This window comes from Callorhinus ursinus, unplaced genomic scaffold (assembly GCF_003265705.2).
Source record: "Callorhinus ursinus isolate GAN/ISIS: 27379988/994484 unplaced genomic scaffold, GSC_fseal_2.0 scaffold38, whole genome shotgun sequence".
Classification (NCBI taxonomy): domain Eukaryota; kingdom Metazoa; phylum Chordata; class Mammalia; order Carnivora; family Otariidae; genus Callorhinus; species Callorhinus ursinus.
Window position 1 is genome coordinate 6,108,399 of NW_027397100.1, and position 13,014 is coordinate 6,121,412.

Consider the following 13,014-nt stretch of genomic DNA (forward strand, 5'->3'; position numbering starts at 1 on the left):
AACAGAATCGCCTCCTGCTGGGCCTAGAAGAAGGTGGCAGAGACCTCAGGGCTCCTTGGAGGAGACAGGTGATCCGACTTCTGGGTGATGCCGAAGCAGAAGGCTAGCTCCTCCCTGGCCAAATTTATCCTGAGATGGCTGGGAACACGGGCCTCTTTGGAGACCCGGGGTAGTACAATCCTGAATTTAACCCAGCGCTTAGGCCAGGAGCTTCTAGCTCTGCGATTCGAACCACTGCATATGCCCAGCTTCCCCACTCAACACACAAACACACACACACACACACACACACACACACACACACACACACACACAGAGCCACCTCCAGCACGCCTCCCACCGCACTCAGGGACGCAAAGAGACACCGGCTCGCGCTCCAAACACCTGCAGCCCCCAGGAAACGACGGGTGTACGGTGCATCTTGGGGCTGAATGGGGCTGAACGGGGCTGCAGCCGGCCGGGAGCGCCGCGCTGGTCTGGAGGCGCACAGGAGAGCGCGCCGCGGGGCCACTCTCGGGTGAGCGGGTTGGCTGCTCGGTAGCCGGCGGGAGCAACGCAGCGAACCTCCAGCCTGGCGGCTGGCGGTGGGTCGTGCTCCCTTGAGGAATAACTTCTTTGTGCACCCCTACTCCGAATGCCCTAAGGTTCCGCAGGGGCGCGGGCCGCGCACAGCCTCCTCGCTCATCAAAAATAGCTGAAGAATTCCAAGGTGGTGCGCCCAGGACACATCGCCTCTGGCCCAGCTTGGTGTGGGTTAGGGAGAGGAGGTCGCGTATGGGTGAAAACTTCAGATCGGAGTTTTGGGGGCAAGGGACGACAAACTTCGGGAGAGGGCTCTGGCCACCAACCACAGTCCTTGGCTCAGATTCAAAAGAGGCTTGGGGCTCCGCGCACTACCCCTGGGCCCTGGCGTCTCTCCCTCTGCTTCTCCTTCGCGACTCTCCGCTTCTTCCATCCACCATCTCTTCCCCTTGCTCCCCCCCGACCCCCGCCCCGCCTAGTTTTTTAGGCAAGGAGCGCAGCCTCCGGGAACTGCCATAGACCCACTGACCCGGAGCCCGGCACGCTGATCCCCAGAGCCCCAGGCGCAGAGAGGCGGCGGCGGCGGCGGCGGCTCTTGGAAGCGGGAGGCCTTAGGGTTTGGGGCGCCGGGACACCGCAGCCGAGTGCAGCAGGAGCCGGAGTGGGGGAGGCTAGGCCGAGAAGTGAGGTCGGCTGCCCTGCAGCGGCCTTGGCTCGGGAGCCACCTGCGTGCCTCATTTACTCACCCAGTTCCAACAATTTTTGGAGGTGGTTGGGGGTGGGGTGGGAGAGGAGGGACTGGCTAGGCTGGGAGAGTAGCAAAAAACCGGTTTGGGGGTGAAGGTGGACCTAGGGATGGACGGAGATATCGTCCTCCGAGCCCAGGGGACGGGACTGACCCGCACCGGAGACGGAGACACACAAAGAGGAGCGCGCCTGCCCAGACAAAGCCCGAGTTCTAGAGACCCTGAGACGGCGACGGGACACCCCAGGAGAGGGGGAAGTTTGGAACCTCAGGGCTGGGGCTGAAGGAACCCCTAGGGCCTTGATAGGCCACACTGCCGAGATTCGGGTTTCTGTCCTGGACAGCGAAGGTCAAGCAGACCCGGGGGGACACTGGCCCGGCCGCCTCGGTGCGCACGCGTAAGTCCACAGCGTCAGGTGTGCTCTCTGAGCCACCGGGTTTCTTTATGACCAGGAAGGAGGGCGCCGCCGGCTGGGGGTCAGTGGCACCCAGAGAGCCTAGTGCGTTTGTCCGACCCTGGCCACCTCACACAGGAGCACGGACCCAGAGCACAGACCCTGGACGGCCTGGAAACGTTCTCCCGCTGAGCCGCGGTGCCAGTGTGCTCTCACCGTGTGTGAACACGACCGGCGCAGGGAGGGTGCTTGTCCGCACTGCCCGCCTTGGGGCAGGAGGGGCAGCGGCAGGGCCCAGACCCTGCGGGGAGAGGGCAGAATCGTTTCTGCGGAGAGCACGCTCCTCGCAAAGGGTTGAAGACGGGGTCTTCCAGTATTATAGTTGCTGATCCAAACCTTTCAGTCCAAGTTTTAGTTAAAATATATTCATTTTATTAAAAATGGGCAGCTCAAGACCACACCCCACCCCCGGTCCACCAAGGGCGCAAAAGAATAGAATTTTCCGATTAGCTGGAGGCAAATTATTTTACCTTCTAACACTAAAAAATAATAATAAAAAAATCTGGCTGTCTCCGCACTGGTGTGGCCCACCTGACCCCTACGCGCGGCGTCAGTCCTGCTGGTTCTGCACAGGCAGCGGCCGGGACACACTCACCCAGTGCACGCTTCTCCTGCCTTTCGCTGCGCGCGCCCCAAGCTGAAGAGGAGAAGGCGACGCGGGAGGCGGGTCAGGTCTCCGGGTACAGCGAATTTGCGATTTATCCGGTTTCTGTCCCCTGGCCGGGGTTTCGGGAAGAGCCTCTTATTTCGGGCCATCCTGAACTCGAGTCAGGAGGGTGCGCAGCGCCCGAGTCCTGCCTGGAAGCCTAGTGCGGTGTGCTGTGGTCTCCCCGTCTGCGCTCGGGGGAGGTTTCTCATCGGACAGCCCTGGGCCCCCTCGCTGAGGCGTTTCCGCTTTCAACCACAGGCCTAACTCGGTCCAGGACCATCCCGCGCAGGGAGCTGCCCAGGGGCATCCCAGTCTCCCTCCCAGCGCTCCCCCCAACCCCACACGGCGCGGAGCTGGAGCGCGGAGTTTCACGCGCGGCGATCAGCGCCGAGCTCGCAGCTGAGTCCCAGGACGAGACCCAAGGACCTGTGTGTGGCTCTAGGGGAACCTGTCCTGGGCCCCAGTGCACACACAGCGTCCGTTCTGGGCTGGCCTGGATTGGACCACTTAGGAAGATCCGGCTGGGTCCGAGGCGTCGTTCGAGCCTTCCGGCGGCGGGCCGGGCTGTTCGACGCGCCTTTGCTCACAGTGGCCACGTGGGGTCGCACTTTATGCCTGTTTGAGACTCGCAGCCGGCTGACGCCGCGATCTGCTAAATCGTTACAAAACGTTCAAACAAAAACAGGGTCGGTTCCCCAGCAGCGGAGAGCCACCCGGAGCACCGTCCTGAGCTGGCCTCAGCCCCAAGCCTCGGGAGCTCAGGGTTCCGTGCGTCTGGCTGGGGAAAGGAATTCAGAGCCTTTCGGCCGATTCTTTCCCCTCTCCCTTCGTCTTGTGCTTTTGTGGATAGGGTGAGCGCGGGGAGCGGCTGGGCAAGGGGAGTCCTATCTCCGGGCTCGGCCACCGCACTCGCCAGGAGGGGAACGGCCCCTGCTTGGCCCGAAGAGGGTCCCCCGAGCCTGAGAGTTGGATTTGAACACAACTCTTGGAGCCGCAAACCCACCCCCAACACACAAATACGCGCAGACCTGCAGAAACACAGGCAAGCACGGCACACACTCTTACGGGCCCGCAGCCGCGCGGCGCACGGAACGTCCCCCACTGGGCGGGGGACGCTGGGGAACAAAGGGCCCGAGAGGTGTCGTCCCGGCGCTCCTTCTGAGCCTCCGTGGGGGTGACACGGGCTAGGGGTGGAGGAGCGAAGGGTAAAGAGCGAGGAGGGAGCACTAAGGGGTGGAAGGGGCGGCCAGGCCTACGGGGGGGGGGGCGCGCCCCGAAGGCGAGCGGGCGGGGGCCGGGGCCCGGAGAGTGTGGGGGGCTGGGCCCGGGCCCGCCGTCCCACTGGGCTCCAGCCCTCCGCCAGGCCTCCGCGGCTCTCCACCGGCTCGGGCCGCCGGTCAGCTGACGCGGGGGGCGGAGGAGCTGTCAGGCGCGCCCCGCCCTGCGCCGCCGGGCCGCGGGGGCCGAGCAGCCATTGGCCAGCGCGCTGGGCCGCCCGGGCCCCCGCGCCCCGGTGACATCAGGAAGGCGATAAAAGGCAGCGGCGGCGCCGGATCCAGCACAGCTGCACCGCCGGGCTGCGAGCGGCTGCGATCGAGAGAGCCCAAGAGCAGGAGAGCTAGAGAGCGAGCGGCGGGCGCTTGCCCGGCGCCTCCCCTCCGCCCAGCCGCACGCCCCGCTTTGCTTCTCCACCCCTCCCGACTCGGCCCGGCCCCGGCGCGGCCACAGCCCCGAGCTCTGGGGCGGCGCGGGCAGCCTCGGGACTCTCCAGCGCGCCGCCGCGTCCTCAGACAAAGGCTTGGCCGGCGGCCCCGGCCCGCTGCGCCCTCGGCTCCCCGCCTCCCGGGCTCGCGGCTCTTCGCCCCCGCTCTCGGCTCGGCGCGCCCCGGCCGGCCGCAAAGTTTCCCGGGCGGCAGCGGAGGCTGCGCCTCGCGTCAGCGATGGCCGCGGAGCTGAGCATGGGGCCCGAGCTGCCCACCAGCCCGCTGGCCATGGAGTACGTCAACGACTTCGACCTGCTCAAGTTCGACGTGAAGAAGGAGCCGCTGGGGCGCGCGGAGCGCCCGGGCCGGCCCTGCACGCGCCTGCAGCCAGCCGGCTCGGTGTCGTCCACACCGCTCAGCACGCCGTGTAGCTCGGTGCCCTCGTCGCCCAGCTTCAGCCCCACCGAACAGAAGACTCACCTCGAGGACCTGTACTGGATGGCGAGCAACTACCAGCAAATGAACCCCGAGGCGCTCAACCTGACGCCTGAGGACGCGGTGGAGGCGCTCATCGGCTCGCACCCAGTGCCGCAGCCCTTGCAGAGCTTCGACGGCTTCCGCGGCGCGCACCACCATCACCACCACCACCACCCACACCCGCACCACGCATACCCGGGCGCCGGCGTGCCCCACGACGAGCTGGGCCCGCACGCGCACCCGCACCATCACCACCATCACCAAGCGTCGCCGCCGCCGTCCAGCGCAGCCAGCCCAGCGCAGCAGCTGCCCACCAGCCACCCTGGGCCTGGGCCGCACGCGGCCGCCGCGGCGACGGCGGCTGGCGGTAGTGGCAGCGTGGAGGACCGCTTCTCCGACGACCAGCTCGTGTCCATGTCGGTGCGCGAGCTGAACCGCCACCTGCGGGGCTTCACCAAGGACGAGGTGATCCGCCTGAAGCAGAAGCGGCGGACCCTGAAGAACCGGGGCTACGCCCAGTCGTGCAGGTATAAACGCGTCCAGCAGAAACACCACCTGGAGAACGAGAAGACGCAGCTCATTCAGCAGGTGGAGCAGCTTAAGCAGGAGGTGTCCCGGCTGGCCCGCGAAAGAGACGCCTACAAGGTCAAGTGCGAGAAACTCGCCAACTCCGGCTTCAGAGAGGCGGGCTCCACCAGCGACAGCCCCTCCTCTCCCGAGTTCTTTCTGTGAGTCGTGGCCGGTCCCGGCCCCCGCCCTTGCCCCGGCCCGGACTCCCTGTCCCGTGTCCCCAGCCCCGGACTCCCCCGGATCCTGTCCCTGCCACGGCCCCAGCCTTGACCTGTTTGACTTGAGGGAGAGGGAGGAAGGGCGCGCGGGGCGCGGGACGCGGGCGACGGGAGGGCGCGCGGGCAGGCAGGGGACCTTGGCCAAGGGGAGAGCGGCTCGCGCCAGCGCCGCCTCCTAGACCCGAGCAGAGCCAGAGACAGACGAGGGGGTGGGAAGTCCCGGAGCAACTTTTCTCCAGGCTGGAGGGCGGCAAGGCATAGTCCGGAGGAGTCGCTAAGGCCGTCTGGAGACTCCTGGCTTTCTGAACTTTGCGCGTTAAGCGGGGGCCGCTGCCTCGCGGCCCGGAGCGCAGTCCAACCCAGGAAGAGAGCAGCGAGGAGAGGAGAGGAGAGGAGAGGGACCCTGGCGTCCCGGCAGGCGCGAGGCGAGGCTGAGCGAAGGAAGGAAGGACAGAAGGACCTGTCTGTCCAGGGTCCGGAGAACACTGGCTCTCAGCCCGGAGACGCGGGCCTCAGTTAGGACGTTCTGCGCGCAATTCTCATCAGTTTTATTGCCTGCTCGATTATATAGAAAAAATACGAAAATCTGCATTAAAAATATTAATCCTGCATGCTGGACATGTATGGTAATAATTTCTATTTTGTACCATTTTCTTGTTTAACTTTAGCATGTTGTTGATCATGGATCATAACCCCTTGTTTCTTTGAGTGAGAAGGGATGGCAGTGCAGAAACTCCAGCGGCTGCTTGCCGGGTTTCAGTCCCGGCCGTCCGCTTGTAAATACCCGCCCCGCCAAACCGCTTAGAGAACGTGGCAGCAAGCTGAGTGTCTTCGTTTGGGTTTATTATCATGGCATTATTTTTTTGTAAGTTAAAAAAAATAAAGTTCTGGGCATTTTGCATCAGAAAACAACTTTGTCTTGGGGCACCCTTGGAAGTTGCATGTTTTCTTCCCTTTCCTGTCTCCATTCGGTCCTCTTGTCTCTTCCACTTCAGAAGTTTTCAATTTTGTTGGTGTTGAAAGAGGACTGGGGTCCCAGCTCCTGAGTACCAGGGCAGGGCAGCTGTCCAGTTCCGCACCCTAGAGCAGCGGAGGTAATGTCTTCACTCCCACCTCGTCTTTTGGCAAAATTGACACCCCTCACTAGAAAGGAAAGGAGAACAGATCTTACTTGCTTTTTAATGCCATCGGAATCACCCCAGGGTCCCTTCAAAAGCCTCCAAGCCCCTGCTAATTGCTGTGGCTGCTGAGCTTTTAGGGTGAGCGGGCTTGACCAGCCCTGACACTGCCCAGTGGTGAACTAAACTTGTGTTGAACCAACCTCCACACTCAGAAAGTACCGGAAACCCAGACATTGGCAAGAAATTTTGCAACTTTCAAGCGCGTCCTTTAGACCAACACGTTATGTGTGTTTTTTTCCCCTGCTTTTGAAATAGCAGGTGAGTTATTGGTGGTGTCCTCCCCCACACCCCCTTCAGTTGTATAGTAGTTATAGGGAAAATCTGGGTGTTTTTCTTTATTACTTTTTTTTTTTCCTGCAGGTCAGTAAAAGGATTTAAGTTGCACTGACAAAAATACCAAAATGAAAGCGTATTTTTTAGTTCCCATTTGAAATTGCTGGCGCTGCTGGCCGGATGCATTTTTGAGTTTGTATTAGTTGATAAATTAACAGTAATAACAAGATTGTATGAACCGCATGGTGCTTGCAGTTTTAAATATTGTGGATATTTGTCCTGCATCAGAAACGAGCTTCGGTTTTTATGGATTCAACTGTGTTGAAATCAAATTTGCTGCAACAGAAATTTGTTTTTATTTCATGTAAAATAAGGGATCAATTTCAAACCCTGCTTATGATATGAAAATATTAAAACCTAGTCTATTGTAGTTTTATTCAGACTGGTTTCTGTTTTTTGGTTATTAAAATGGTTTCCTATTTTGCTTATTAAAACCATGGAAATGGTGTTTATTTAGAGGACTCCGCGTTCGCCTGACTTTGACTTTCTTCCCTTGCCTTTTTAAGAGTTGCATCAATTTGGGGACACTCTTACTCTCCCTGGCCAATGGAGAAACAGACCATGTCTGGGCAAATCTCGCCCTTGCTTTTGAGTGTGTATGTACGTGAGCCTCACATGTGTTTCTGCTTCTCACTCTAGGTAGAGACCTCATTCAGGAGCCAGTTTGTGAGCTGAGAGGGGGTACACTTTTTTGGGGCTTTCAGGCTTGGCGATCAAGATGGGCCTGCTTGCTTGAGGCAGAGAATAGCCGATCCCTAGAAGCCAGAGCCTTCTGATGGGGAAGCAGAGTCTTTTTGGCAATCAGGCTCAGTTGGCCCTGTCACTCTGGCCCTTCTGTCGGGGCTGCAAGGCTCTCAACTTTCTCCTGCCCAGTGCATCTTCCTGCCCAGAGTGAGAATGCCTGCCCGCCCTGAGTGGAGGCCTATGCCCCCTTCCCCAGGGCTTGCCGAAGTCCTGCAAGTGGAATCCAGCCCCAGGTTTGGGGGTGGAAGCCCCTTCAGACAGGAAACCCTTCCTTGTGGACCTGTTTTTGGGGGGTGGTGTGCCCTGGGCACACATGCCACTCAGGCCTGGAGCCCTCAGACCCACAGAAGGCCACTGCATGGCTGGACCAGGATTTCAGTGACTCTCCAGATTGGGGGCCAGAGGGGGTTTGGGGCATCATTCTGGTACAGCACCTCGGACTGCAGACTGGGAGCTGGGCCCAGTACCTTTCCTTTGCCAGACTCTTAGAAGAGTCAAGCTCTCCCACCTAGGTTACCCCAAACCCCCCCTCAGCCTTCTCAGAATCTTGTCTATAATTCAGAGTTGGCCTCAGATATTTCTGAGAGTCAGAGTGGGATTCCCACCCCCCACCACCCCTCCCAAATCCAGAAGGATCCTCTGTTCCTTTGGCGATGGCTGGGTCCAAGGGGCTTCTGGTCTCCTCAGACCTAATACCTACAGTCCCAGAGACTCAGCCTTCCAGCCCTGGGGTTCTCTGGCCGAGAGTTCCTAACACGGAACTTCGGGACCCGAATGCAGAGGTGTAGAGACCCGGGCTGCGAGCCCCAGCCCAAAGCTAGAGCCGGGAAGAACTGGGGAGAAGGAAGCAAAGGCTAAAACTAGCAGGGAATAGATTTTGGCCCAGGATCCCTGGAATCTTGGGGATGGTGGTCGGGGTTTGGCAAAGACAGAGCAGGGAAAAATCCCAAACATAAGGAAGCAAATACTACCAGGAGTGATTTACAGTTAGTGGCGCTTTAGTGTTGTTTAGTAGCAGTCAGAAGTTCTAGCTTGAATTAAATTCCAAGGCCCAGTTCATTTCACTAACCCGGAGATATGCCTGGCGGGGAAGGCTTTGGCTGTGATCAGGGAGGAGGATGGTGGCTGAGTCTGGCTGTGAAGTAGCTCTACCCGAGTGCACATGGATGAAGGAGCGAGGGGTTATGATTAGTTGTAGTTGTGTGTACAAGTGCACACACTCAAACTTGCTAAGAGCAAGCCCACAGGTACAAGTGTATCCCCTGTGGGGCGAAAGAGGTCTCGGCCAGGCTGAGCACTGGAGGATCCCCCTGCTGCTTCGATCCGGAGACCAAAGGGGATGACCTTGCTTCCATGTAGTGGAGGTCTGACTCCCTTTGGAATAACCCCAAGCGGACTGGCTGGCGTCTCCCACCTCTAAGGTCACCTGGACTCTGCTTGAACAGCCTCTGGGCTGGGGAGGGTCGCAAACTCCGACATTGGTTTTCCTTCTCCAGAGCAGAAAACACAGACACCAACCCAGTGCCGACCAGCATCTAGGATGACACGGTAGATCAGGCCGTTTCAGAGTGACCAGTTACATCTCTGAGAAGCTGACCACCCCACCACATAGTCCCACTGACACACTGACACACAGATAACACAGACACCCACACCCAGCACCCACACGGGTGCCCTTGCACGCGCCCCGTGTCCCGGCACCAACCTATTATTTGAGCGCCCGTCGGCCCGGGACGCTCGCAGGCTTGAGCCGGGCAGAGCCGGCAGCGCACCGGAGGAGGCCGGGACCTCGAGAGACCCCGGGGCGGGCAAGCCCTGGCCACGTCTCGGCCCGCAGCCCTCCGTCCCGACCCACCGCGACAGCGCAGAGCCGGCGCGCGCGAGCTCAGGAAGAGCGAACTGAGTCCCGAGGCCGTCCGGCCCGCGCCAGCCCCGCGGCGCCCTGCAGCCCGCCGGCTCCTTTCCGGTTCCCACCGCGCCCCGCGGCTCGGGGGCCCTTCGCGGGCCCCTCGCGATCCTCCGCGACGCCGGGGGCAAAATCTTCCCAGCGCCTTCCGCGCCCGCAGCGGTGCCACGCAGCCAGGACGGCGCCTGCACTTGGGGACGCACGCCGAGTCGGACACACACAGACACCGCGACGCACGTGGGGGGGCACACACGGGCCCCGGGAAGGTGGCTCGCTCCAGGCTGAGCCCCGGACTGGGGCGGCCCGGGTCAGGTCCCGGCCGGAGCGCACGGCCCTGCCCCCACTCCCCAGCTGCTCGGGCCTTAGGACCCCCGGTCGGCACCGGTGTGTGGGAGGCTGTGCCCGTGGGATCGGCCGCCGCCACCTTCCGCGAGGGGTCGGGTATGACGCTCGGTGCGGCGTCCCGGGAGCCCGGGGTCCCGACCGGCGCGGCAGGGGTGGCGGCGTCCGCCCGGCTCGGCGGTCTCCCGCGTCCTTACTCTCTGCCATTTCCCTTTCCTGCAGCCCTTTCTCGGTAAACTCTTGACTTCGGAAAACTTTGTCCCTACATTTTTCCTCCCAGTCCCTTCTGCCTTTCCTCCAGGCGCCGCCAGGCGAGGAAGGGCTCCGAGGGGCTCCGAGTTGTCGGGTAAGTGCGGGGAGGGGCGAGGGCCGGGAGATGGGGCCTGGCGATGGGGTCTGGCGGCCCGAGCCTCCTCCGCGCAGCTCCGGGCCGGGGCCAGCCACTCTGGGCTCTTGCCCTGACGGCTTCGGCTCCCCAGCCTTCCCTTGCATCCGACCCGCCAGCAGCAGGGCTGGTGGGGACTGACCTCCAGCAGGGCCCCCGCTGGCGCTGGCGAGACAGCGGGCCACCCCGACTGTCGGTGGCAGGGGCTGGGGAAGCTGGGGCTGGGACCTAGACCCCGACCCCTCTTTTGGTCACAGCTGGGCTTCCTTCCTTCGGTCCAGGGTCTCTGGCCATTTTTGTGGCAGGACCAACCGGGTCCCTGTGAGAGGGGCCCACCTCCATCCCACGCACACTCTAGCTGTGCCTGTCCTCTCGGGCTCGGAGTGGGGGCTGCCTGGAACCCAGCAGCATGGTCATTTGGCTTTTTCTGTGACTAGAGCTAGGCTTCTGCCAGGCCAGGCAATTCCCCCCCCCCCCCCCCCCCCCCCCCACACCTCAAATTCTTTCTCTTTGGGTCCCGGGAAACAGCGGGGTCTAGCGACTCCGGTGGGTCCCTTGCCCGCCTACCGATGCAACACCACCACCCCCCCCAACGGCACTTCAGAGCCCCTCTGTTTTCAGAAAGGAAAACCCAGAACTGGCTTCTTGCGTAACCCTTCCCTGTACAGACTGCAGTCAGAAGGCCTGGCCTCTCCTCTCAGAGATAGTAGTGTTTGGATTTGTTATGTAAGGAAGGGAGGATTAGAGATTCACTCTGCCCCTCCTCCCCCCACCAAAATAAAAGTCCACAAAGGGCGCCTTTTGCAGACTGCGGTCTTTTCCATCAGCAGCCCTCCTAAAAGGTGTCAGTCTGGTTAAAAGAGCTGCTCCCAAGCTTGGGCCTAGCACTGTGCCCTCCGGAGACATGCCAGCTTGCAGCGAAGGGAGAGTCCCTGGTCCAGGCTGAACCTGGTTGGCGGAAGAAGCCACCATAAGGCTTCCCAGGCTGGTGCTTACCTGGCTGGGAGGACTAGCTTCCTGTTGGAGAAGGCTGCTGCGGCTGGCCCCCTCTGCTGATGCTGGAATTCTGTCCCTTCTGCAGTTTCTGCTTCTGTGAGCAGGCGTCTAGGCTACAGAGGGCAGTCCTTTCAGCTGGGGAGCACACAGTCCCTGGACCTTGCAGGCCTGCACCATGTTCTACCGGCTGTTTCCACGCATCTTCCTCATATCTGAATGCCCTTCTCCACTGCGCTACACGTATTATCTTAAAAGATGCATTTGGATAAGAGAATCAGAGCTAACTGTTCTCACTTGCAAGAAATTAAATGTGGGAGATAAGTTGCGGCTCCAATTTGGAAAACCATCTAAATTATTAATAAGGGCTTGTTCCAAAGCAAAACTCCGCGCTAGCTGCGCCTCTGCATTCTTTGCATGTGAAGTTGTTTTCCTGTAAAATAGCAGCTGCTTGTTACACATTCCTTTTTATTTGTATCAAAAGGGGGATGCTGTCCTCAGGCTGGAAGAGCCGCCACAGAGGCAACGGGAGGAGGCCTGATACTTTCTGGAAGCCAGGTTCAGTGTGAGAAGGGGGCAGAAGTCCACAAATTGAAAATTTATGTCGCTGTGCTTTCCCTTGTAGAGCTCTGTGCATTTTACTACGGTTTGTATTCCTTCCAGTAAATAGACGGGGGTGCAGGGGATGGGAAGCCTAAAGGATACTCATTTCAGAGCTGGAGAGAGCAAGGCAAGGCATCCAGCTTGGCTTGTGACTCCCCCATCAGGAATCAGGAGCTCACTTTCAAGTTCCCTTGTTTCTTCTGATGTCACTTTCACTGCTTTGACTGCTAGGGTTTCCCACTGAGATGGGGCCCTGGTCTGGGGATTCAGCTCTGCTTTCCCTGAGTGGGCAGCAAAGGGCTGCATTTCCCAACGCAGGGCTTGGCATCTGCCCTCCTTTGTGTCCTGGGAGCTGGAGCCTGGTACACATGCCCCCTTCCACCGACAAGGGGCAACCAGGTCACAGAGCACAAGAGATGTGGCCAGATCATGAGGTTAGTCCTGTTATGACATTTCACTTACCTCTCTGAAGTGTGGATTACTCTCGTCCATGCAGATCAGAGATGGAAAAGTAGGCCCCGAGTAGGTGCCTCTTGCCCAGTGTCACCCAGTGGGGGACCTAAAGCTTCAGTCCCCACCTATCTGATACCAAAATTTGTATTTTTGCCACCAAACTCCACAAGTTCTCAATCTCTTATCTGAAATACCCGGGATGGGGGGAACTTGGGGGAAAATAGGGAGGGGTGGGAAATAGCCCCTTTCTTGGGGTGGAAGTTTCCTTTCTAATTCCTTCTGCGTAGGGTAGTCACTTTCTTGGGGGGTGTGATTACTCTTCTCCATCCATAATGCTCCCTGCCCAGACACGGAGATGGGCAATGGGCACTTGGAGATCCAGCAAGACAAATATGACAAGGGGGTTGGAGGGAAAACTATAGCTCTGTCTCCCATTTCAATCTCTCACCGAGAAGCCAGCGGCTTATGGTGGTCCTGGTGTGTGTGTGTGGGGGGGGGCATTGCTTGCTTGGGCATTGCTAGCCTGGGACATTGGTGCTTTTCATAATTCATCAACAGACCCCTCACCTTTCATGTGTTTTCAGTTGAACTTTCCAGTAAATGGATCATAATTAGCAGAGCAAGTGTCTGTAGAAGAAGCAGTCTCTAGGTGAGGCAATTTTGACGGAATCATCCTTAGTTTAACCACAGCTGTTTCTGGTGTGATGTGGAAACGCAGGACCTGCACACAGATGT

The 13,014-nt window shown here is 59.8% G+C and overlaps 1 protein-coding gene across 1 annotated transcript; it reads left to right on the top strand.

The window, feature by feature from the left end:
- The first annotated feature begins 3,918 nt into the window (after positions 1 to 3,918).
- Positions 3,919 to 7,229, top strand: MAFB (MAF bZIP transcription factor B). Its single transcript, XM_025875417.2, has one exon. The coding sequence runs from the start codon at positions 4,312 to 4,314 to the stop codon at positions 5,281 to 5,283; it is 972 nt and encodes a 323-aa protein (XP_025731202.1). The 5' UTR covers positions 3,919 to 4,311; the 3' UTR covers positions 5,284 to 7,229.
- Positions 7,230 to 13,014: the final 5,785 nt, after the last annotated feature.

What these genes read in the sequence shown, in the direction of transcription:
- MAFB (XM_025875417.2), top strand. Translation starts at nt 4,312, where the DNA reads ATGGCCGCGGAGCTGAGCATGGGGCCCGAGCTGCCCACCAGCCCGCTG.